The 26,935-nt window shown below is 46.8% G+C and overlaps 1 protein-coding gene across 6 annotated transcripts in view; it reads left to right on the top strand.

Annotated features, from left to right (window-relative positions):
• The window catches only part of MATN2 (matrilin 2), a 153,928-nt gene that overhangs the window by 38,622 nt on the left and 88,371 nt on the right, over positions 1-26,935 (top strand). For all 6 annotated transcript variants that reach the window (XM_089898868.1, XM_089898867.1, XM_089898869.1 and 3 more), the window contains exons 3-4: positions 11,981-12,550; positions 22,636-22,758. In XM_089898868.1, coding sequence (XP_089754994.1) covers positions 11,981-12,550; positions 22,636-22,758 — 693 coding nt within the window. The remainder of the gene's footprint in view (positions 1-11,980; positions 12,551-22,635; positions 22,759-26,935) is intronic.

The raw sequence follows: 26,935 nt of genomic DNA, 5'->3' as shown, positions 1-26,935 counted from the left end.
CACTTGGGGGAGTGTGTCTTGAGTTGAGCTCTAACTCCTGAGTCTCATTCAAGTCTCTGCCGTTGGCCCTCCCAGATATTAACTGGGGTTTAATGTGTTAACTGGTGACTGGGAGAGTAAGTTCATATGCCTCTCCTCTGGGACGTTTCTCTGTTCAGAGGAGACACTTCATGCTAGGTCACCTGCTGGGAAACGGAGGCTAAAAATGCAGGTACTACAATCAGACTGGCTTGGATGTGAAATCCCTGTCTCGTACCACTCATTCTCCCCATGCCAGTGGACTTGTCATTTAGCCTCTCTAAGCCTCAGGGCCCTCGTCTGTAAGTTGGAAGTAATAATGGTGCCTACCTTGTTCATTTTCTGAACCTAATCAAAAGCCAGGACACAGCTGACCTACACATGATCTGACAATGGACCAGACGTGGATCAGAACCCATGAGAGAATCCAGGATGTAAGGTTTCCATATTTACAAGGTCTCTCCTGCTCTTGTGGAGGAGGGTGCTGAGACACAGGAAGGGGTCTCTTCTGGACTCTTGCTGTGTGGCCTCTTTGATGGTCTCTCAGGCTCCCATGCCCCTTGGGATAGAGTCTTCAGATTTGTCACACCTATGAATCATCTGGAACAACTGTCTAAGTGCAGATTCGTGGGCTTCAGCCTCAAAGATTCTAATTCACTGGGTCTAGGGTGCTGCCCAGGATTCATCATTTTAAATAAGTACCCCCAGGCGTTTCTGACATCATCAGGGCATTGAGGATCCCCACTGTGGGCTGTTTTTATTGTACCTCCACTGACTAGCTCCCCCAGCCCACTCTGGCTCGTGGAGGGGTATGTGCAGCTTCTCCCTTCTTTGCCCTCCTACCCCTCCCATCACATATGCACCCTGAAGGAAAGAAGCCAAGACCCTACTGAGCATCTATGTGCGTTGCACTCTGCTGGGTACTAGGGATTCATAGAAGACACTACATGTGGCCGGTAGCTCCATACATGAGATGCTGGTAGGAGAATGCTCAGACATAGGTGAGCCAAGTTGAGCTACTGTGACTCTGATGAAACTCACCAAAATATTTCATCATCGGAAAGTTCTGCTATAAAGAGGGGAAGAGTAAGGTCCATTTGTGGAGAGAGTCTCTCTACTCTCCCAGGCCAGGAAAAACCAAAGGTGAGATGATGGGGCATTAAGGCCTGGAGGGCTGTAATGGGAGTGAGTGGAGAGAATGTCTGGCTGGCAAATTGGTTTTGTTTCTCAAGCCCCCTCCAGGCACTAGGGGGTGGGAAGGGGATGGGGGATGCTGTGCCCAGAGGACCCCTGTGGCTGAGCTTTGATTCTGAGGCTGGGATTCATTAGCGGGGGGTGGGGCGGGGGGGGTGTTGGTGTCTCACAGGTGCTGGAGTTGGGGGTCTCGGGGCCGGCGTGCAAGGCTTGGAATTTGTTGTCCTGGCTGGAGATTTTATCATGTGACTAGCTGTCAATCCAGATGTCTCCTTTCTGTGGTTTATACAGTTGATTTTTTGAAACTTATGTTCAGGGCTTGACATTTATACCACTTAGATTTCCACTTGTTAGTTGTTTTGTTTTTTTTTTAACATCTTTATTGGAGTATAATTGGTCTACAATGGTGTGTTAGTTTCTGCTGTATAACAAAGTGAATCAGCTATACGTATACATATATCCCCATATCTCCCCCCTCTTGCGTCTCCCTCCCACCCTCCCTATCCCACCCCTCTAGGCGGTCACAAAGCACCGAGCTGATCTCCCTGTGCTATGTGGCTGCTTCCCACTAGCTAGCTATTTGACGTTTGGTAGTGTATATGTGTCCATGCCACGCTCTCACTTCGTCCCAGCTCACCCTTCCCTCCTCTTGTTAATTTTGACTCATTATTCCAGCCCTCAGAAATCCTTTCTGGTCCTGACTCTGTTATTCAGCTTTTTAAGCGATTCCTTCCAGCATAGTGTGTAGTGGTGTAGTGAGAACCGCAAATGCCCCCAGAATTTGGAAAACAGTTTGGAAAATGTTACCGAGTGGGAACTGATTTTCTAATGTGTCTACGATCCCATCAAGAAGTCCAGGGTGTATCCATAATATAATATAATCAGCTTTTCAGGCCACTGCCCAGGGGTTCTTTAGGAAGATGTGAGCGGAGCGTGGTTGATTCAGAGAAGCCATAGCTCATCACCTGCATTGTAAAACGGCCGGCGTGAGGTAATGCAGTGGCTGGCACCTGACTAAGAAGGGAATTAGAGGGGGAAGAATTGAAATGTGGTCCTTTCAGCCCTGCCCAAGGACCATGGCGCCCTAGTCAAGAGCCCTAAATACAGGGGAATTGCAGGTTAAGTCGCACTGGAGGCAAAAATCAAAGGTGCTCCAAGTTGCCTCTGAAATATCCATGAGATCACCTGTAAATCACAGGGCTAGTCATAGTCTAGAGGCACATGGGGATGGAACACATGAGGTGGCCACAGGGGCCACATCTCAGGTGTCTGTGGGCACAAGCTCATTGAGCGTGATGGTGGGTGTTACGCCATCACGTCTTTTCTCTCAGTCTGTCTGTCTGTCTTTGTTAAGCCCATATAGTTCAATACACATAAACCAATTGCTTAAGGGATGCAATTTCCTTGAATTCTGATGTGCTATTTTATATTCTTATAGTGGAGGATACATACCACTTGTACAACTTGAGGAGACTATTTCTTTCCTTTTTTTATAAATTTATTTATTTATTTTATTTTAATTTTGGCTGTGTTGGGTCTTTGTTGCTGAGCGCAGGCTTTCTCTAGTTGCGGCGAGCAGGGGCTACTCTTTGTTGCGGTGCGTGGGCCTCTCACTGTGGTGGCTTCTCTTGTTGCAGAGCACGGGCTCTAGGGGTGTGGGCTTCAGTAGTTGTGGCTCACGGGCTTCAGCAGCTGTGGCTCGAAGGCTCTAGAGCGCAGACTCAGTAGTTGTGGCGCACGGGCTTAGTTGCTCCGCGGCATGTGGGATCTTCCCCGGACCAGGGCTCGAACCTGTGTCCCCTGAATTGGCAGGCAGATTCTTAACCCACTGCGCCACCAGGGAAGCCCGAGGAGACTATTTCTTAGGGAATTTCTGTCTCCTTTGCTCTGACCCCATGCCCACCAGCAGCCTTCCATCATAAGTGTGACTTTATCTAAAAGTTCATGGGCAGGCCGTGGACATGGCCACCCTTATTATTTCTCATTGAATTGTAGTAAGTTAGCACTAATTATCAGATAATGTCTCAAAAGTATGATTAGCTAACTTACCTTTATTCAGTTTCTTAGAAGTAGATAAAATTGAGCACTTCAGCCTTTGTTGTAGAGCCCCAGACTCTAAAACCAGATTGGCAAAATGATTCCATTTCATTGTCTGTAGGTACTTGCAGGGCAGTGTTGAAAGGATCCTGAGGCTGAGTCCAGGCTGAGTGGGAGAGGGTGGGCATTGATTCGTAATGTCTGCCAGGGACAAGGGAAAAAAAAAAGGAGACATTGCTAATCCTGCCCTGGAGCCTGGGTACCCACACCCATAGGTAGTCAGCTATGCTCTCCCTTTCTCTCTGAGCATTCTACTTATCTTTTTAGTCTGCCTATTTTATTGTATCCTGTTATTATGTGTCTGTATGCCTGCTGTTAACAGCTGGGAGTCTTCCTTTGTTATATTCCCAGAGCCTGACACACAATAGGTTCTCACTAAATATTTGTTCAAAGATTGGCTTTATTTAACTGTTCTACCTAACTGGTCTAAATATGTGGAATCTGCATTTCTTCCTCACTGGAGTCAATTATTTGTCTTGCTGAGATCCAAACTATAGATTTCCTCTGATTCTCCTGATCTATCCTAACTAGGAGTAAAAACATAAATTGTGCATGCTTTTTTTCCCTTCTCAGTCTCCTGCTGGCTCAAAATCATCAAGTTCTCCCTACCGCCACCCCCGCTTTCTGTAATCATAAAACTGCTTTTCTCCCTTTGAAACTCTTGGTGAGCTAGTTTTTTCACTGGCCCTTTATGACCTTTGAGTCATGTTCCAAAGTGTTTCTGGTCACTCTTAGGGAATTAAAGAAACCCCTCTGGTTAGTCCTAGTTGCAAAACCAGTTTTAGCTCTCGGCTCCTTGCCACTTTCTCCAACGTTACTCTTGTCATCCCTCCTTTGAGGGATCATTATTGGAGTATTCGTGTCCTCCACTGTATCTCAGCCATTCACCTCTCTTAGCATACTCCTGACCCTGTGATTATAATAACTGCAGTCCCTTCATCATCTCAATTTAAACCTCCTATTTCCCCAGCTCACCCCTTCTAGGATTCAACAATGCTGTGACCTCATCTGGACTTTCAATCCATTGGCCCTGCTGCTTTTTCTCTGCCCTTCACCCCTTCCTGTCTTCTACTTCCTGTTCCCCCAGTTTAATTTCAGAGGAAATCTTTATAGTCGTTCTGTTGCATACCTTTTTCACTCTCCTGATTCATCACTCTCGCTTGGCTAAATGACAACCCTGGTTATACCAACTTCTGCCTGCTTTTCCCCTGTTCCTGTGCAGCTGAGTGTAGCCGGAGCAAGACGCACCACATGCTATCGGTGTCCCTTCAGTTTCATGCTCACCACCCTCAAGTTGGCCTTTAATGTCACCTGGAGATCATACTTCAGTCCCCTCGTCCATCCACTCTTGCACTGTCCTAGAAAATATTCCATTTTTTCCCCTTGTATCATTATATTTTTTACAGTTCCTTTTTTTTTTTTTTTTTAAATGAGGGTGTGCTTTTTCAAACGCCAGTAGAAGGCTGATATTTGTTATTGAGTGCAGTGACTTTATGAGGCAGGCGCTATTGTCCCTGGTTTACAGGTGAGGAGACTATTACTTTTTTTTTTTTTTTTAGAAGATGTTGGGGTAGGAGTTTATTAATTAATTAATTAATTTCTGCTGCGCCGGGTCTTCGCTTCAGTGCGAGGGCCCTCTCCAGTTGTGGCAAGCGGGGGCCACTCTTCATCGCGGTGTGTGGGTCTCTCACTATCGCGGCCTCGCTTGTTGCGGAGCACAGGCTCCAGACGCGCAGGCTCAGCAGTTGTGGCACATGGGCCCCGCCGCTCTGCGGCATGTGGGATCCTCCCAGACCAGGGCTCAAACCCGTGTCCCCGGCACTAGCAGGCAGACTCTCAACCACTGAGCCACCAGGGAAGCCCCCACAGTTCTTTTTTTAAAGTGCCCACAAACCATCTACTTGTGGGAACTTTGCTGGGAATTGTTAGGAAGCATCACATTTTCTGAAATCCATTTCCCTTCTCCACCCCACCCTGGGCATTTGCCTGTTGTCCAGATCATGTTTCTCCTGTTCCATCAACGATCGGTGATTGACTTTCTGTCATACCTGTCCCATTCTTCTGTCTCCCCCAGGGGCCTGCTCCTACAGATCTCACAGTAGGCAAGTTAAGTGCATGAGAATGTGAACCACTAGCAGCCCCATGTGCTGAGCCGCTGCTATTCAGAGAGGCAAGCATCTGCTTTCATCATTTTATTAAATCTTAAAAAAATACAAATAGGCATTTAGCAGGGGAGAAGCAGTTGGCAGGAGACAGGCAATTTTGAGCCATAGCTTTCAGGCCCTGATTCCAGGGAAGGAAAGAATTGACCCCAGAGAGCCAGTGCAGTTCTGGTGCATCTTGAGTGTGCTGGGAAAGGCAGGTCTAAAAGGACAGAATCTTTTCTGAGCATTGCTTGGTGGTTAAGAGTATGGGCTACGGAGCCAGACAAGATGAGTTCAGATCCGGGCTCCTCCTCAGTATGAGGCCCTGAGCTAGATATCTAACCTTTCTAGATTCATTGTTCTCATCTGTAAAATGGGAATAGTACCTACTTGCTAAGTTGGGTGTGAAGAATAAATAAGCCATCCCGTGTAAAAGTACTCTGAACAAGGCCAGGTACTTATTAAGTGCTCAATAAACAGTAGCTATAAATTATTATTATATTCTCTTTTGAGTATCCCGATAGTCCTGTGAGGTATTGTTATTCTCATTTCGCAGAAGAAGAGACTGAGGGTCAAAGAGGTGAAGGAGAGGTTTAAGACCACATGGACAGAAAGTGGCATTGGCTGGGCTTGCCCTGAGGTCATAGGACTCTGCTGCTGTTTCACTGAGCATTTCAGAGCCCCTTTCATCTCTGGATGAAATTATTTTACCCTTGTCATCGAGATTCACATATCTTCCTTCTCCAAACATGCCCTGACCTCTCCAGGCAGATGGTACCAAATATTTACTGTACAATTACACGGCCGTAATTAAATTGAGCTGCAGCAAGGGAGACCGATTAGCCACAAATCTACAATCCTGAGAGGAAGGAAATAGTTCCAAGGCTGCACGTTGTAATCCTGCTGGGGTGGGAATGTTGCTTAAAATTGTTCTGGCTCAGGTTCACCTTCTCTGCAGGGGGAAGAGACACTTGTTTGCCCATTGAGTAGGCTGTAGAGTCAAGCTGACAGAACTGGAAGTCCTGTTCACAAGGCTCAGACCGTTACTCTTTTGGTTCAAGGGATGACGTTTTTATGATGTGCCCAAAAACCCTCTTCCAACTGCTGTGGAAAGTCTGTTGTGAGGGGCGAGGAGGAAGATCGTGTGTGTTCTTCTCACAGGCTGAGACAGGGAGGGAGGCTGTTTATCAGAACCAGTATGTGAAAGGAACACGCACAGAGGAGAGTCTATTTTCTGGAAACATCTCTCAGCAGTCCCCGTGTGGAGAAACTGTGAGGCAAATATTTCAGAATGTCCCCAAGTATTTACAGAGCTTGTATTGTAATGCCAGTGGTATTGAGAGTTTTCCAGGATGCCCACCGTGACATGGGGGAAAGGCACCAGGATGGTCCCAGGTCTGACCCTAATGAGCCATGAGGCCTCGTGGAGATAGAGTCACCTCCCTGGGCCTCAGTTTCCCCTTCTGTAAAGTGAGTAACTTGGACTCTATTTAGACCTTCCAGCTCTAAGATTTTATTAGTCTGTGAGTCCATGGACCAGAAGTTCAAAAGTGGCTATGCTCCCTCATAAAATGGCAAAGATTTGGGTCCTAGAATCTGTGACTCTGTTAGCAGGACCCAGAGACCTGCTCTAGCACTTTCTGACTTTGTGGTTTTAATCCACCTCCTTGAATTGCCTGCTCTGACTCAGTCCCTTCCACCTGAAACCTTGCTCCACCACCCAGAATTCCATTTAACTCCACAAATGTTGACTGAAGACTTACTGTATCCCCACCGCATGGCTATAGCGACGATTAGTTTCCCACGTTGGGGAGTTCACAGTGAGATATGAGGTCAAGACTTGCCAGAACTTCGTCTCTCCAGAAACCTCTCTAGTTCCTAAACTAGTGGTTTCTCACAGTGTGGTCCTTGGACCAGTGGCATCAACCTCACCCCAGAACTTGCTAGAAATGCACATTTTCAAGTGCCAGCCTAGACCTACAGAATCAGAAATTCTGGAAGTGAGGCTCAGTGACCTTAGTTTGTTGTTGTTGTTGTTGTTTTTTTGCCGTACGCGGGCCTCTCACTGTTGTGGCCTCTCCCGTTGCAGAGCACAGGCTCTGGACGCGCAGGCTCAGCGGCCATGGCTCACGGACCCAGCCGCTCCGCGGCATGTGGGATCTTCCCGGACTGGGGTGCGAACCCACATCCCCTGCATCGGCAGGCGGACTCTCGACCACTGCGCCACCAGGGAAGCCCTGACCTTAGTTTTTAACAAGTCTTCCTGGGAACTGGGAGGCACCTCGAGCTTGAGAACCACTGAACTGGCCCTTTCAGGGACAAGCTGCTGTGCTGTGGTTCTGAGCTCTCGAGGGACCTGAGGAGACATCCTGAAGAAACTCGGTCACTTGGGCTGCCAGGACTCGTCGTTTTCAACTCACAATCACTGCTCTCTGGAGGTTCCCTCCAACTCTATTTCGAACCTTTGTGGTGTTTTTGTAAATGCCAGGCATTGTGGAAACTCCCCATTTGTTTTGATGGGAACTAATCCAGTTGAGCACGTAATTCCCCGTGGAACTTCCAGGCTTCCCTTTAAATTGATCGTGATGCTTCCTGGGATGCTGACACCATGACTAAGACCCACAGTAAGAATCCTAGTCCCAGAGGACCCCCTGCTTCCAAAGATTTCCAGAGGAGGAGAGTTCTTAGGGAGCCAGTCTGCAGACTCTATCCCTCTCTCCCTTCCAAGGAGTCTTTCATTAATATCCTCCTCCGTGGCTGGGTCTGGGCTGGTTCCGGTCCTCCTGAGCAGGTGGAGATGACTGGGTCACATTCTCCCTGCATGAAGTTCCGACTGAAATGGGGGGCAGATGTGGCTTCTGGAGTGGCCTCAGTCCTGGCCCTTGTCCTCTTCCCTGGGACCCGCAGGTCTGTCATGCTGTGCTCTGGCCCAGGACCATGTGCTAGACTATAGACACCTCTGTGAAAATTAGAGAAAAGCACTCCCTCCAGGTGCCTCTCAGGGTGGACGCAGCCCCTGGGGCTCAGGGCTAGCCTGGATTTCAGGCCCCTCGCTTCCCTGGGCAGGTGCCTGTGTGCAGCACAAACTACACAGCAGCAGCAGCCCTGCCCCTCCCCAGCCTGGGCCTAGGAAGGTGTGGACTGGGGAGGCGGTGTGGGCCGAGCAGAGCCTGCATATGCAGCTCCCACATATTGGGGGTTTCCACATGCTGGGCCCAAGGCTAAGCTCTTTACCCACAGCATTTCCTCAGATCCTCACAACCACCCAGTGAGGTGGGTGTTGGCGTTGTCTCCATATAGGTTTTCTTTTTCTAAATTATAAGAGATTTTCAAACTCTCAGTGCCTTCATGTTCTCATCTGTCCAATGGGTACAGTACTCCTAGCTCTTTTCTTAAGAGCTTATTCTGGAAATCAAATGAGACCATAGTGATGATGAAAGCTCTCTAGAGTAAAGACGTTAAAACACTCTGCAAATGTCAGGGTTGATATTGATCTTATCCCTGCGCCCTCAAAGGCAGTTTCTGGGAGCTCTGGTTTGAGAAACTCACCTTAAATTCACCCAGCCTCCAGTGTTATATGTGGGTGCCACAGAAGGTTGGCTTTCTGCCATGATGCTGGCATGCGGGCGTGCTTCCTCCCCTAAAATTGTTAGACTTGTGAGACTGTGATGGTTGAGGTGTGTGTGCAGGTGCTCGGGCGAGTCACGACCTGGCAGGCCCGCGTGGATGGGATGACCTCACCCGCCTTTCCCACTTCTCATTTCAATGACTGGGTTCACTGCTTCATTTCTGGTTTTCTCCCTCTTTCTTGCAGCTGCAGTGATTGGGATTTAGGGCAAGCATTTGAGATCCCTTTTCTAATCCCTATCAAATCCGGATTTAGCAGTGGGAGGTCTGGGAAAGAGAGGGGGAGGGAGGGGCTGGAGGCCATAGCTCAGAACATCTGAGAAATCCCAGCAGGAACGCCCAGCCTCCACCCAGAGGCCTCTCATCTCATCCAATCTCACCCGCTTCCCAGAATGCCTTCTTGCTTGCGCGCTTGAGGAATGAGTACGGCGATTGTGGTGGTAAGGGAGAGACTTCGACATTTGCCTTTTTCCAATTTAACTGTGCCCTTTGTTGAAATGTTTCTTGGCCAGGTACCTTCTCCATTTCCACTACTGCCCCCACCTCCCTCCCCTGACCACCCACCCCTGGTTGAGATTAAGTTTCTCTCTCAACCAGATTTGTGCAAAAATGGTCTGGATCATCCACCCTGCAAACCCCTGCCTGACTCAACTGCTTTTTGTGTTTTTTTTTGTGTTTTTTTAAAAAAAACTGAGGTATAGTTGATGTACAATATTTTATAAGTTACAAGTGTGCAACATAGTGATATCACAGTTTTTAAAGGTTATACTCCATTTATAGTCATAAAATATTGGCTATATTCCCTGTGCTGTATAATATATCCTTGTAACTTATTCATTGTATACATAGTAGTTTGTGCCTCTTTATCCCCTACCCCTATATTGCCCCTCCCCCTTCCCTCTCCCCACTGGTAACCACTAGTTTGTTCTCTACATATGTGAGTCTGTTTCTTTTTTGCTCTATTCACTAGTCTTATTTTTTTTAGATTTCACATATAAATGATATCATACAGTATTTGCCTTTCTCTGTCTGACTTATTTCACTTAGCGTAATGCCCTCCAAGTCCATGCACGTTGTTGAAAATGGCAGAATTTCATTCTCTCTGTGGCTGAGAAGTATTCCAGTGTGTGTGTGTGTGTGTGTGTGTGTGTGTGTATATATACACACACACACACACACACACACACACACCATATCTTCCTTATTCATTCATCTGTTGATGGACACTTAGGTTGCTTCCGTATCTTGGCAATTGTAAATAGAGCTGCAATGAACATTGGGGTGCATATATCTTTTTGAATTAGTATTTCTCTTTTTATCAGATATATACCCAGGAGTAGAATTGCTCGGTCATATGGTAGTTCTCTTTTTAGTTTTTTGAGGAACCTCCATACTGTTTCCACAGTGGCTGCACCAATTTACATTCCTACCAACAGTGCAGGAGGGCTCCCTTCTGTCCATATCCTCTCCACAAACTTCTGCCCCACTCAGTTGACTTGTTATTACGTAACTTCCCTACAGAAGAGATAAGTTACATAATACAATGCTAATCATATTATGCCCATCACCTGTGGCATCATGTACAAATTTCAGTCTGAATTTAAAGTCATTTTGTAACTGGCTTCATGCTACCCCTCCAACTTAACTCCTATCCATAACTCCTAGCAGGGCCTTTACCACTTGTTCTTTTATCCACTCTATTCATGCCATCTTGGGCTTTTGTTCATGTGTCCGTCTCCATGTGTTCCTTCTCTCAGTGCAAACACTATGCATCTGTAAAGCCAGCTTGTGTCCCATCTCCTTGACTCCAACCCACTGATATCCCTGTTCTTTGAACATCTAGTGTCAGCACCACATAGTTTCATACTAGTTATTCTTTCCTTGTTCCAGTAATGAAGTCTCCCCAGGTAGACTGTAAGCTCCTTGATTTGGGTCGCCCCCCCTGTCTTCTTTTTTTTAAAAAAAAAAATTATTTATTTTATTTTTGGCTGTGTTGGGTCTTCGTTGCTGCGCGCGGGCTTTCTCTAGTTGCAGTGAGTGGGGGCTACTCTTCATTGGGGCGCACGGGCTTCTCATTGCGGTGGCTTCTCTTGTTGTGGAGCACGGGCTCTAGGCTCGCAGGCTTCAGTAGTTGTGGCTCGCAGGCTCAGTAGTTGTGGCTTGTGGGCTCTAGAGCACAGGCTCAGTAGTTGTGGTGCACGGGTTTAGTTGCTCCGCGGCACGTGGGATCTTCCCGGCCCAGGGCTCGAACCCGTGTCCCCTGCATTGGCAGGCAGATTCTTAACCACTGCACCACCAGGGAAGCCCCCACTAAGTGTCTTCTATACTCCCTGCAGTATCCAGCCAAGCCTATGTGCTGTGCAGTAAATGATAAAGTAATTTTGACCCTGCTCAGGTATTTGCCAACCTGAAAACTACATTGATGACTATCTAGAAACTGAAGTTCATTTATCTTGTAAAAAGAAATAGTATCTTTGTTGCCAATACCCATGATCACCCAGTCATGCACATATACACCCTTACAACCTTCCCAAGGGGGGAAGAAAAACGATGAAGACGGGAGGTTTGAAAGGTGATCCCTGGCCCTAGGATTTCCAAACTGCACTGGGTCCTTAACACTCTTCTTTTCTTTCCTTTCCTTTTCTTTTCTTTATTTTTAATTGAAATATATTTGATTTACAATATCGTGTTAGTTTCAGGTATACAGCACAGTGATTCAGTTATACATATATATGTATATATAACTTCTTCAGATTCTCTTCCCTTATACGTTATTACAAAATACTGAGTAGAGTTCCCTGTGCTATACAGTGGGCTCTTGTTGGTTACCTATTTTATATATAGTGGTGTGTTTATGCTTAACACTCTTCTGATGCGTTTGCCCTCCCCTCTTTCCCCAGAGAGCTCCTGTGAGAACAAGCGGGCAGACGTGGTCTTCATCATTGACAGTTCCCGCAGCGTCAACACCCACGACTACGCAAAGGTCAAGGAGTTCATCGTGGACATCTTGCAGTTCTTGGACATTGGCCCTGACGTCACCCGTGTGGGCCTGCTCCAATATGGCAGCACCGTGAAGAACGAGTTCTCCCTCAAGACCTTCAAGAGGAAGTCCGAGGTGGAGCACGCCGTCAAGAGGATGCGGCATCTGTCCACGGGCACCATGACGGGGCTGGCCATCCAGTACGCCCTGAACATCGCATTCTCAGAAGCAGAGGGTGCCCGGCCACTGAGGGAGAACGTGCCGCGGGTCATAATGATTGTGACCGACGGGAGGCCCCAGGACTCGGTGGCTGAGGTAGCCGCAAAGGCCCGGGACACAGGCATCCTGATCTTTGCCATCGGCGTGGGCCAAGTGGACTTCAACACGCTGAAGACCATCGGCAGCGAGCCCCACGAGGACCACGTCTTCCTGGTGGCCAACTTCAGCCAGATTGAGTCGCTGACCTCAGTGTTCCAGAACAAGTTGTGCAGTAAGTCCTGTTTCTCTGTGGCTCTCCTCAGGGGATCATTAGGATGAGTTCATTCATCTTCCAGTGTTCATTCTGTGCTAACCTGGTCCCAGGTACCAGGCTGGCAAGGGGTGTTTAGCAAAGGCCAACGTAGACACAGTGCTCTCTTGGGGCTCACGCTCTGGCCAAGGAGACATATTAAGGATGCAGTTATACAAATACATAAGTAACTGCAGTTGTAACAGCATAATGGAGGAAGAATTCAGGACAGGACCTGACCTAGGCCAGGGGGCTCAGGGAGATTTCCCTGAGGAAGGGACATTTACACTCAAACTGCAGAACGAGTAACAGTAGGTAGGGGAAGTTTTTCTCCAGCGTATTGGCTTGCCCTGGCATTGCCTAGGTTGGAATTCATGAGTTGTAGTAAGCATGGGAATGGGAGGGCAAAAATAATAACATAACTTCTCCTTGGATGGTGTGGAATACTGAGCATTTTTGCCCCATGGTGGTGCTAGCAGTGGATGTTTTCTCAACCCAGAAAGAGGCCCAGTGTACGGGGAAGACCAACACGTGCTCCTGGTACCTTCCCACCTGATAGGTTGGCAGGTGCCTCCCGACTCCTTCTGCAAGGACATGCTTCCCCAAGTCCTTGAGCTGCATTCTTCTGCTTTAAGGGTCTTCTTCCCCATCTTGCTTTCTAACCCTGCACTCCACAAGGCTTCTTTCACACTTTCTTGCCACACTCCTCCCACTTACCTCCAAGCCGAGCTCCTGCCTCAGCTTTTCCAGCAGGTCAACTTGCCCTCTCCCCAGTTTCCTGCTCCTGCCACCGTCTTCTCGTCCTTTTCTCCTCCAGAAGGGCAGGGCGCCAGCCTGCCAATCCAGGCTCCACAATGGTCCCTGGAAATGGGAAGCAAGCCTCCTGACCTGGTAAACAGTGTCCAGTCCAGCTTTGCCCACCCCCATTGGTCCCTGTCCCCTCCAACTGCCATGCTTCTTTGACGGGAAAACAAAAGCAAGTATCTATTCTGAAATGACCAGTATTTCCCTGGAGTCTGCATGGAGAATGACCTTAAGGACCAGACTCATCTCCAACTCACCGGGAGCAGGAACCTTTAGACCAGTTCTCAGAATGTGACAAATCCTAGAAACACCCCCCCCATACCACCACCAACCTCCCCCGACCCTGTCAAAGCCTCAGGAAGGAAGTACGGTGTGCTTTTGACGTCTTTTTAAAAAAATTCTCTGCTGAAAACTAACTTCAAAAAGCAGAGACGCCATTAATTCTTGACTCCAAAATCAAAAGTTTTACTTAAAAAATCAACGCCATGAAGGAAAAAGAAACTTTTGCTCTGCAGTGTCACTTGGAAAACATTCAGAAGTGCCATTTCCCTGGCGCCGCAGAGGGGCTGGGTCTCTGTGGCGTGCCGTGGCCTGAGTCACCTGGAAAACTTCAGCCAGTAGAATGCACTGCAAACATTTTTAAGGTTTATGACTTCAAATGACTTCTGCAGAATTTGTATTCCCTCTTTCCTGGAAATATTAAAAAAAGAAATTGGTTCTGTAACAGTTTTGACGTGTTTATTCAGTTGTCTTGGAAAAATGTTAATGGATGAGTTCTTTTATAAGCTCTCTGAATTGCTCGGCAAAGGGAAAGGTAATATAATGAGGCTGAGGATATGGACTTGTTCATAGAAGAACCTTCTCTGTGCTTTATGGCCTGGCAGCAAAATTAAAAGTTTGGCTACTCCCGTTTTTGTAATCTTGAAGCTCTAAGAAAACATCAGTATTGTGCCATTCATTCATTCATTTGTTAGGGCCCGGGAACTGAGTCCCCCTTCCTACCCTACAGAAGACCAGCTCCTGTCTCTTCTCATCACAGGGCTCTGCTGAGCAGACTTGTCAACTGTCTTGAAAGGTGAAGGAGGCCCCGGGGCCTCTTCATCAACCGTGCAGTAAGGATCACAATAACTAACATTTACAAAGCACTTTCTCTTGTGTTTTCGCACTTTATCCTCACGAAAATCTGGGGAGGCAGCACGGTGCCATCCCTCCCTTGTACAGGACTGTAAACTTGTTAAGTGAATTCCCAAGCAGCCAGGAGATGGAGGGTTCTACTTCCAAACCTCTTGCTTATTTCATTCCTCTTCGCATTGGGAGATAGAAATTCCTCTTTTAAGGTAAACGGTTTTCTGCAGGCAGCCTCCGCAGTCCAGCCATGCTAGGCACACCAGCTCTGAGGTTGATATTCACCTCGGAGTTTGATGGGAAGCCTTTGCGATGGGGAGGGGCAGACTGAGGTTTCAATGACCCCACCTGCCAGCTGTATAGATGCTGAGCACATCTGTAAACTGGGGATTTTACCTGCGGAGAGTAGATGTGTGAACAGGCGTTATAAACTGTAGAGCCCCATTCAGTGTGCACCACGTTGTATATGATTACGGTGAGACACGCAGAGGACCAGCAGGGTAGGCAGATGGCCTCAGCTTTGACCTGCCCTCCAATCCTCAGACGACAAAGTCTCATTTGTTCCTTAAACATTTATTGAGCTACACTCTGAGGATAACAGCCAATTTTGTCCTGGGCTAGGTACTTTCCAATATGTTATTTCATTGAATACTTACAACAGCCCTGTGAAGCAGGTACTGTTAGTATCCCATTTTACAGAAGTAGAAACTGGGGCTTAGAAAGGATAAGCGGCTTCAGGTGGCAGAGTTGGAGTCTCTCTGGCTTCAGAACTCTTACCCTCCACCTGCCGGGTCTGAGGGTTTCAGGCTGGTGGGAAGATGCTCTCATCACAGAGAAATGGGATGTTGGCTATATGAAGTATGCACTTCAGAGGCCTTGGGAAGTCACCTGGCACTGGGGGCCCTCTGATCAAAGAATGCCAGGGTCTGCCTAGGGAGTCCGGGAGCGCTTTAAAGAGATAATAATGATTATAGCTAACACTTATTGATATTAGTATGTGCGTATGCTGTTTTGCGCTATTAGCGTATGTTAACTCATTTTATTCTCACAGCAAACCTGTGAAGTAGGTGCTCCTATAATTCCCATTTTACAGAAGAGGAAATAGAGACCCAGAGAAGTTCAGTAACTTGTCCAAGGTCACATAGCACTAAGTGGCAGAGTTGAGGTGTGAACCCAGGCACTCTGGCTCAGAACCTACATCTTAACTACTATGTGCTACACAGACTTGAAAGAGGAGTAGGGGGGACTTCTCTGGTGGCCCAGTGGTAAAGAATCCTCCTTACAATGCAGGGGATGCGGGTTCGATCCCTGGTCAGGGAACTAAGAGCCCACATGCCGCCGAGGAGCTAAGCCTGTGTGCCGCAACTACTGAGCTCGCGCGCCTCAACTAGAGAACCTGCGTGCCGCAAAGTACAGAGCCCACGTGCCCTGGAGCCTGCGCGCCACAACTAGGCAAGAGAAAACCCGCACGCCACAACTAGAGAGAAGCCCGCACGCCGCAACAAAAGATCCCGCGTGCCTCAACGAAGACCCGACGCAGCCAAAAATAAATTAAATAATTATATAAAAAATAAATCTTAAAAAAAAAAAGAGAGTAGGAATTTACCGGCTAGAGATGTATAGGGAGGACGATTGCGGTAAGCCAGGAAAAGAATGATATTTTTAATAGTTTTTTCTATTTCATTTAAAAACAATAACAAAAAAATGAGTCCAGAGTCTCTGTTAATTTCGTGACCTGCTAAGGAGACATAACCCACAGCTTGAGAAATGCTGATGAGAGGCTAGGCAGGGACGTGGAGGTCAGAGTGCACCTAGAGAAGGGATTTCAGAGGGGAGCTGAGCTGAGGCTCGTGTGCTTTTGGGCAGAACCGAAAAACGCTGCTGGATCTGTGGATCGGTGGGGACAGGGTATCTCCAGGAGTGATCAAGACAGGAACCTTTATCGTACAATTAGGAAGAGATTAGGCTCTTGTGCTCACTGGCTGTGTGGACGTGAACTCAGGCACAGCAGTGGCTTTGTACCCACAGGCAGTGAATTCCCACACCAGCCACAGCTGGGGGCAGGAGGGCTCCTGAGGTTGCATTCTCAGGCCACTCCGAGACCTCCAAGAGAATCTTAGAGGCCTCCTGTGAATGAGGCCCTGTCTACAAGATGACCAAAACCTACCATCCTGGGGCCCACCATTTCTGCCACCCAGTGAGAGAGGACACTTGAATCTAGGGGCTGAAAAATGCATGTCTGTCCTGAGCCTTCTGATGACTTGCAACCTGGGCAGGGCTGCCTTTTTTTTTTTCTTTTTGGCCACACCAAGCAACTTGCGAGATCCTAGTTCCCCCACCAGGGATTGAACCCTCGCCCTCGGCAATGAAAGCACAGAGTCCTAACCACTGGACTGCCAGGGAATTCCCAGGGCTGCTTTTACTTAACCTCTTGGTATCTGCTTTACCAACTTAGCCTGGTATTTAAAGCCTGGAGGCTGGTTGTTCCTACCCTAAGAGCCTCACCCCGCCCAGGCCAGGCACAATAGAAGGCCCTAACAGTGTTCCTAAGACACACCTCCCATCAACCAGCCCGGGTAAAGTCCACACTTACTGCAGCCCTTCAAGGCCCTGTTGCTAAGTGGGAGGCCAGATGGACTTCCACAGGCCTTGACTTTCCATACCCAGTAATTGTTCCTTTCAAGACCCCCAGTCAGCCCACCACTCTTTTGGTCATTCATTTAGTCAATCACACATTCATTAATAAACATTTATTAACATTCAGATCGCCTGGTTGAAAATCCAATCCTGCCAAAGACTTAGTCTGTTGATTAGTGATTTCTTCTGCCCAATGCAAAGCCTCGACCCAGCTTCCACCTACAAGGCCTTCTGAGGTGTGAGACCACCTGCAGGCCACCGTAGGAGGCAGGACTCTTGTGCCCCCTTCAGTCACATCACAAAGGCCTGCCCCACGGGAGGGCAAGGCATTAGGGCCAGATGCTCTTAGTATCACCGATTCCTCATCTATAGAATTTTACAGGTGGAAAATTTTTATACTACCTTAGTTAGTAAAAATGTTTGGGATTCTTTTGGTTGAAAGTAATAGAAATTCAACTTGAACTAGCTTTAGAAGGGTGGATTGTGTTATATTACTCATGGAAATAAGGAGACGCATAGTGAATGACAGCTTTGCTTTCTCTCCATCCCCACTCTGCTTCTCCTTGGACTTCTCTGGTCCAGGGGCAGAGAGCATGCACCCTGTCAGCCCCCAGATATGCTTGCGCTCGGTATAAACCCCCTTTTCCTCAATTCTAGTGGCTAAATGCCAAGAAAAGCCTCTGACTGTCAGACCCTGAACACCCAGCAGTGGCCAGGAGAGGGGCTACCTCACACCAACACAGCCGCTCCCCCAGTCAGCACGCATTTGGAATGAGAAGGAAGGCAGCTTCTAGGAAATAATTAAGTGTCTGTACTGAAGGTCCCTGGACATCATACATGCCTTTATTCTACAGATAAAGAAATAAGCCAAAAAGAGCTACGCAACGTACATGAACTTCCCTCACTTGTTCGAGGCGGAAGGGCCAAGACAAGCGTTAGTAACAAGCTGTCGCTCCAAAACCCCATGCAATAGTTCTTTTAATTTCCCTATTTGACAGGTGAGGAAAGTGGAGTTCAGAGAAATTAACTAATTCATACAAGGTCATCGTGAAGCTCAGCTGTAGTCTTATTTCCAGAAGCCTTTCTCATCACCACTGTGCTGTCTGCTGCCCAGCAGGTATTTTCTCTGCCTCACATCTCCTGTCAAAATAATTATCTGTCAGGGTCTCGGTGAGAAGTCGGGCAGCAGACTCATCACTTGGGCCTCATACCAGTGTATAACCGCTGTGCTGCTGGTTGTCTAGGCTTCAGATTTTCTTCGTTATGGAGGAAAATAGTGACATGCCGAGAGTTGCATAAGAACGCCTCTAGGCCCGTGGGTAATTTGACACCAGCAGCCTAGGAAAAGAAGAGAGCCTTCCAGGGTGCAAAGCAAATGCAAATTAGAAACAGGATCATGATTTTTCCCTCTTAACACGGTCAAAAACTTAACGTTTGATAATCCTGAGTGCTGAAGTTTTGAGGAGGTGGGAATCATTACTCTCCTGCATTGCTGGTATAAACTACCTTGCAAGACAGTGAGGTGATATCTATTTGAAGTAGGACTCAGGAACTTCCCTGTGGCGCCGTGGTTAAGAATCTGCCTGCCAATGCAGGGGACGTGGGTTCAAGCCCTGGTCTGGGAACATCCCACATGCCGCAGGGCAACTAAGCCCGTGCACCACAACCACTGAGCCCGCATGCTGCAACTACTGAAGCCTGCGTGCCTAGAGCCTGTGCTCCGCAACAAGAGAAGCCACCGTAATGAGAAGCCCGTGCACTGCAACGCAGAGTAGACCCAGCTCGCCACAACTAGAGAAAGCCCGCGCGCAGCAACGAAGACCCAACGCAGCCAAAAAAGAAAAAAGTAGGACCCGGTCCTAGAGAAACAACTGCACATGTGCTCAAGGAGATGTATTTAAGAAGGTTCATCACAGCATTGGGAAAGCGAAACTGTGGACTGGTGGGGAAATGGCTAAATATTATGAGGACTAGTCATACGACCAATGGATAAAGCAATTAAAAGGAATGAACTAGATCAAATGTATTTGATCAAAGCTAAGGTGTACAGTTGATTCTCCTTGTTCTTGGTAATTATGTCCTATAACGTCATGGTGAACACTGACTGAAGTAGCAAGTACTGAACCACAGCTCCTAGGGGAAATACAGAGTTAGGTTCCTCAGAGCCTCTGGTCCAACACTGTTGTCAACTGATCAATACATAATCTTGTTTTATGTGTGTTTCTGTGTAAAGACACCTTCTTTATATATTGTTGATTCATTAACATTGAATTCACAGCCAACAGCACTATCACTCTTGCCCAAATGAAATTTATCAAACACACATTTTCTCCATAAGGCACATCATAGCCTCCTTGCACTTAGGAACACCAGACACACTTCACTTCAGCAAACACCAACACTTCAGCACCACACTTGGGGCCATTTTAAACAGCAAAATCATCAACAAAAAGCACAAAAATGCAAACAGTGTGGCACTTGAGAAGGATACTCATTCACAGTCTGAGAGCAGAAACAAGAATGCAGAGCATCGTCTTGTTCAACCTCAGCTGGCGACCTAAATTTTTCATCGCTCTGAGTGTGTCCACAAATGATGATGAAAGCACTCTGAGTATTGATTTTAGGGTTACAAATAAATGTTTGCAAGTAGGCAAATTCTCAAATATGGAATCTGTGAATAATGAGGATCAATGTATGTGTCCTCACACTTTAACATCTCTGAAATCGGGTGCATCTTAGATTCCATGAAAGGTAGTATATATCAATAGAGAGAGAATCTGTTATTAATGCTGAGTGAAAAACCAAGGTGAAGATGAATACATATAGGATGAACCCAGGTATGTAAAATAAAACAAAAGTCCGCCATGCTTCTCCTTTGTACCATACAGTTAACACATATCAAGCATTCCCCTGCGCTATGTTTTAAGCACTTTACCATCTTAATTATTTTAACCCTTACAAGGCCCTTATGGGGTTGGTACTATTTTTACTCCCATTTAATATAAAGAAGTTAAGCCCATGGTCACAAAAACAGATATTTCTTTCACTCTGAAGTAAAAATGACTGATTGGATTTAATCTATGAACTTCCCTAACATTATTTGTATCCTAACAGGAATTAAAACACAGTCAATCGTAAACTCAGAACACTCATTCTGAATTGTATTATGAAATAAAGAGGTCTTGCTTTCACTTACTGCCCACCATGTTTCTTACTTTGAAGTAAAGGGACATATACTTAAGATATGCCATCGATTTCATCAGTAGCTGAGTTTTCCTAAGCACTGGAGTGAGGGGATTGTCCTTAGCTATTGAAAGTCTCTTCTGTTTTAGCTTTATAAAAATATATTTCTACATATGGACATCCTTTTTGTCTATGACAACACTTGCATAAGTTGTACTCTGCTTCTGCTGATGCTTGTTAATTTTAAATATGTTCAGGTTGAATTATATGGAGTAAAGTCATAAATTAAGATGTAAAAAACAGTAAGAATTTCCATGAGCTCCAACAGACTTATGCAAGAATCAATGTATCTGAAAGCCAAGGTGCTTCAGAAACTAAACACAGAAATATTTTATTTATTATTTTTAATTAATTAATTATTATTTTTTGGCTGTATTGGGTCTTCGTTGCTGCGCACGGGCTTTCTCTAGTTGTGGCGAGTGGGGGCTACTCTTCGTTGCAGTACATGGGCTTCTCATTGCGGTGGCTTCTCTTGTTGCAGAGCACGGGCTCTAGGCGCACGGGCTTCAGTAGTTGTGGCAGGCGGGCTCAGTAGTGGTGGTGCACAGGCTTAGTTGCTCCGCGGCATGTGGGATCTTCCCGGACCAGGGCTCGAACCCATGTCCCCTGCATTGGCAGGTGGATTCTTAACCACTGTGCCGCCAGGGAAGTCCCCATTATTATTATTTTTAAAATTTAACTTATTTTTGGCTGCGTCGGGTCTTGGTTGCAGCACTCGGGATTTTCGTTGAGGCATGCAGGATCTTTCGTTGTGGTGAGCAGATTTCTCTCTAGTTGTGGTGTGCAGGTTTTCTCTTCTCTAGTTGTGGTGCGCAGGTTCCAGGGCGCGTGGGCTTTGTAGTTTGCGGCACATGGGCTCTAGTCGTCCCGCGGCATGTGGGATCTTAGTTCCCTGACCAGGGATCGAACCCGCGTCCTCTGCATTGTAAGGTGGATTCTTTAACACTGGACCAGGGAAGTCCCAGAAATTTTTTTTTTTAACATCCTTATTGGAGTATAATTGCTTTACAATGGTGTGTTAGTTTCTGCTGTGTGACAAAGTGAATCAGCTATACATATACATATATCCCCATATCCCCTCCCTCTTGTGTCTCCCTCCCACCCTCCCTATCCCACCCCTCTAGGTGGTCACAAAGCACCGAGCTGATCTCCCTGTGCTATGCAGCTGCTTCCCACTAGCTATCTGTTTTACATTTGGTAGTGTATATATGTCCCTGCCACTCTCTCACTTTGTCCCAGCTTATCCTTCCCCCTCCCCATATCCTCAAGTCCATTCTCTATATCTGTGTCTTTATTCCTGTCCAGCCCCTAGGTTCTTCAGAACCTTTTTTTTTTTTTTTAGATTCCATATATATGTGTTAGCATACAGTATTTGTTTTTCTCTTTCTGACTTACTTCACCCTGTATGACAGACTCTAGGTCCGTCCAGAAATATTTTATTTATTTATTTATTTATTTATTATTTTTTTATTTTTTTGCGGTACGCGGGCCTCTCACTGTTGTGGCCTCTCCCGTTGCGGAGCACAGGCTCCGGACGCGCCGGCTCAGCGGCCATGGCTCACGGGCCCAGCCGCTCCGCGGCATGCGGGATCTTCCCGGACCGGGGCACGAACCCGTGTCCCCTGCATCGGCAGGCGGACTCTCAATCGCTGCGCCACCGGGGAAGCCCCAGAAATATTTTAAATAGAGACGTAAAGATTATGGAAACATATGAGTGCATTTTTTAACTCCAAAAATTTTTATAATACTTTTGCCTATTAAAAAATTACATCACTCTTGGGATTTATGATCCTGAGAAACTGTTGATTCTTTACCACATCCTCATTTAACCAATAGCTTTTCCTCCAAACCTGCTGCTGCCTACCAAGTCCACACGCTAGTCAGATCCACCCCTGGTATCAGCAAACTTTCTGATCCTTCTGCCCACCAACTGGATATTATTAATTACACTGTGAAATTTCTGTTTTTGTAGGTCGTTTTTGACCTATTTTTAGTTGGATATCAGCAATTTCATATGGCTCAGCCTAACATCATTTCCCTTTGACCCTCTGTGGCCCTCTATGTATATATTGCTGCTGGCATTTATGTAGAACTGTCTGGTCCTACCAGAGGCTACCCCTTGAGGGTAGGGACTGCAGCTTGTTTCTCTTTGTCCTGCTTGTTCCTTCACAGTGTAGATTCTGGATGAATATTTGCGAGGGGGATGGAGTTAGAGAAGGCATCATCGTTGCCTTAACTTGCCATGTCTTCCCTTTCAGTGGTCCACATGTGCAGCATCCTGGAGCATAACTGTGCCCACTTCTGCATCAATACTCCTGGCTCGTATGTCTGCCGGTGCAGACAAGGCTACATCCTCAACTCGGATCAGACGACTTGCAGAAGTAAGGTTGCTTTGCTGTTATATTTGCTCTGTCCTCCTCTGCTCTCCCACTTTCTCCTCTTTTATCTGGGCCCATTTAATTCATCTGTGGCCCCTCCCCCAACCAAGTCATCATTTCCCTAAGGACAGAAACGAGGTTTTGTAACTCGTGTATTTTGTGTTGACCCTTGGCCCCCACTCTGCCTTCACGGTGCTGAGGCCAGAGCCAGGCACACAGTAGGCCATCAGGAAGAGTTTGGAAGATCGTTGGAGGCTCCTTCTCAGAAATAGCCTCCTTGAATTCGTGAGCTGCTGTCCTTTACTTCCAAGCTGTTCTTTAGGGGGGAACCGCTGAAGAGCCTTTTCATCCGCTGTCTCTATTGACTGTGCCCTGAGGAATTGTTTCTGTATTTTATTCTCTTCCCTGAATCGTGGATTTAGGATGAGCTACTAACATTGGCTGGGAATGATTATTCGAGTTCTGTTTTAGAGGTGTGTGGGGACCTCATGGCTTTGGTGAGGGATGCTTTATAGGTCTCCTAAATAGAAAAGGACAAACAGATATAAAGTGTAATAGAATGCACATTCTCTTTTTCTGGCCAAGCCCCCAAATGACAACATACTGACATTTGAAGCACATGAGGTAATCCGCCTCTTAGAGGAGAGAATTACCCATACGCTGAGTGTTGTGCCTATAATTTTTTTTCAAGTTATAAATAAAGCCACTGTGTTAGCCCACAGACAACCAGACTTCCTCAAGACATGAGGAAGACTGGCCCACATGGAGACAAATAAAACTCAGCTAGTCTGACATGTAGGTCTTGCAATGCGTAATTGTTATTATACCGCATGGTAAGCAATTAAGCACTAATGGAAAACAGTTTGCACAAATGGCTGTAATTAGTATCCCGTTTATAGAGCCAAACCACATTTTCCTTTTGTCTTCTCACTTTGGGTTGAGAGTGGTTGGCTAGGGGCCCCCTGACCCCCAAGATTAGGGAACATCTGCTCGACTTCTCCGGTTCTGTGGCCTGTAGAAGCCCAAAGCCCTCAGGCTATGTAAGTCCTGGGGGACCTTGTGTTCTCTGGGCTCCTCCAGGATGCCAGATTGTTTGTTTGTTGGAGCCTGAATCCTCCTGGCCTTCCGCTTGAACCTCTGACCCTTCTTCAGTTTCCACAACGAAAATCACTCGTACCATATGCTCATGGGTTTAATAGAATTTACTGGAGGACTGGGGGAGCCCAGGCAAGGTTGCCTCACATACAGCTCAGCAAACAACCTAAACATCTTCTTAGACGTGCCCCATCCTCTCCAGGAGCCTCCCACTCAGCGTTTCTCTGCAGAGCACTCAGCCTGCCTCCACCTTGCTAACTCCCATCCTGCCCTTCCCTTCTCCGGAGCGCAAAAAGTTCTCCTTGCGGCCTGCCCCGGTGATCCGCTGGGATCCGGGCATCTGCCGATGTCCACTTTCCATGGTCTGGCTTAGTCAATCCAGAGGAATTTCGAGACCAGCAACTAAAAAATAAAAAGTTTGATGTCATGAGCTGGGCCTTCCCCACACAGCAGGTTTGCCAGTCCCCGCCTGGTCCCACCTCAAGTCCTGAGGCCCCAGGCTCTCCCAAGGGTCGGTCTAGCCTTGGCTCCCTCCTGTTCTAGGGCTGTGGGTGCAAAGAGCGTGATGCAGAAACTGCCTGGGTTCAGACAGACTGATTTGGGTGGAGGAGCAAGGAGGCCCGGGTCAGAGGGGCCTGAACCCAGGCAGTGGTTCTCAAGCTTCAGTAATTAAGAGTCACCCAGGGGACTTCCCTGGTGGCGCAGTGGTTAAGAATCCGCCTGCCAATGCAGGGGACATGGGTTCGATCCCCGGTCTGGGAAGATCCCACATGCCACGGAGCAACTGAGCCCGTGCGCCACAGCTACTGAGCCTGTGCGCCACAGCTACTGAGCCATGATCTTGGTCTGGTGAACAGTGCAAAATTGTGCCAAGGGGAGGCTGTTGTGAGCCGCTCGTGGGGGCCTGTCCCTGCCGACGTGGAGAGAGACTCACTGGGCCCGGAGGGGAATGAGACACAGCTAGTTCCAGTTTTGAACCTTTAAGGTGTTCCAGGCCCCGTACAAATTACTAGAAATCAAAGAGTGAATAAAACAGCCATGTTTCTGCTCTCTTGGAGCTACATTCCTGCATGGAAGTAAATTGAATAAACAGCCAAGGTAGTTACAGTCCAAAGTGATTGCAGCCCCTGCCCAGATCAGTGTGCTGCACAGGACGTCTGGCCCAACTATAGCCACTCATTAAGTGTTTACCATGCGCCAGGAGCTCTCCTGAGTGCTTCATACTCATCATCTCATTAACCCTGACATTGAGCTCTTCAGGTAGGTTTAGCATTCTCATTTTACAGGCAAGGAAAATAAGGCACCAAAAAAGGTTAGACCATTTACTCAAGGTTCTGTGGCTAATAATGAGACCAAACCAGAACCCAAATCCTATTATGTGTGACTGCATGGGCCTAGCTTTTACTCACCATTTGATACTGTCCCATGATCCTTGAGGTGGAAGGCAACCCTGCCTCCAAGCCCACGAGGACAGGCAGGTTCAAAGGCTCAGTGTTCCCAGGGGAGACTCAGAACTAATTCACCAGGACTAACATTCAAATGATTGTTGTTCCCCCAAGTTAACTACCAAATCCTCCTGAGATATTGTCATTGTACAGGATGATTGTGAGAGGGACTCTTAGACGATGGCCTTCACACACACACACACACACACACACACACACACACACACACACACACACTATACCCACCATTTTCTATTCCAACCCTGCCTGTGTGGAGAGAGTAGGCAGACACAGCTGATTCATAGGTTCTTCGAGTGGAAACAGACCTTGTCTATCAGACTGTTAGCTGTCTTTCCCACTTAACCCAGGAATTCTGTTTCTTCCCGGTGTCCCACAGTGATGGTGCATGTCCAACCATCATCACCCATCTGGAACACCAGGTCATTACAAAGCACCTGTATCCCACCTCCAGATAGCCTGGATCAGTGGTCGAGCTGAAGTCCTACTCTCTGTAATTCCCACCTTTGATCCTATTTCTGCCATCTGAAGCTATATACCAAAAAGTTTATTTCCTTTTCCAACTAAAAAGAGAAAGCCCTTTGATTATTGAAGAGTGTAATCCCCCACTCCCCACTAATTTTCTCTTTTTCAGGGGAGGCATGAATACATCTTAAGATGACTCGGATTTGGGTCTTTTCACTGTCCAGAAACCCTCTTCTGGACACCAGTTAGTCAGTGTCTCAAAATGTGCCCTTTCATTTAAAGACCAGATCAAGCACATTAAATAATCTTATGTTCAAAGTTTTGCCCACATGAGCAATTTGGAATGTACTGGGGGCAACATTATGGATTCTTCTGTCCTCCAAAAAGGCTTCTCCATCCAAAACCATTATATAAGATATATGCAAAAGCACTACCATAGTGCATAGCCCATAGGGCTCAATAGAAGTTTATGTACTTCCCTTTCTCCATTTAAAAACGTGGGGGGAGGCAATCCTCATGAAGTGTGCCTATCTTCACATGTCTGTTTCCCTCTACCATTTCCCTCCCCTTGAATTCTTTTCCCACTAACAAGAAGGAACTTTATCTTGTTTTCTTTCTTTTTTTAAAAATAAGGAATTCTCCCTTTCTTTGCATCCCTTCTGGAATATTTAATCTATCTGGAAGAATAATGAAAATGCAACATTTAGAAAACTTCACTTGGCAAGAAAATGTAAACTTTCTTGTGCAGCTTTCTCATTTTTTCTTTCTCAAGAAACACACCAAATGCATTTTACAGCTTTCATGGTTCAGATATGTTCCTGACGTTATTTTCCCAAGCTACATAAGAGATTTAATAGCTTTTATTTTGTTAATTATTTTTGGGTGGCCACACTGAGTGGCATATGGGATCTTCCCTGACCAGTGATCGAACCTGCACCTCCTGCAGTGGAAACATGGAGTCTTAATAACTGGACCGCCAGGGAAGTCCAACAGCTTTTATATTCGAGTTTAATCAAAGGGCATGACCCCTTTGATGTGACAGAAAAACAGTCACATTATTAAAAAGGAAAAAGAAAGCTATACCCAACATTCCTCATGAATGTGAATGCAAAAATTCTTAAAAACGTATCAAATAGAATCCATATATATAATATAAT

The sequence above is a fragment of the Delphinapterus leucas genome, chromosome 17, assembly GCF_059928025.1.
Source record: "Delphinapterus leucas isolate spDelLeu-1000000601 "Yukka" chromosome 17, BTC_Dleu_Yukka2, whole genome shotgun sequence".
NCBI classification, from domain to species: Eukaryota; Metazoa; Chordata; class Mammalia; order Artiodactyla; family Monodontidae; genus Delphinapterus; species Delphinapterus leucas.
The sequence above is the reverse complement of the archived record's forward strand: the minus strand, read 5'-3'. Positions and strand labels throughout refer to the sequence as shown.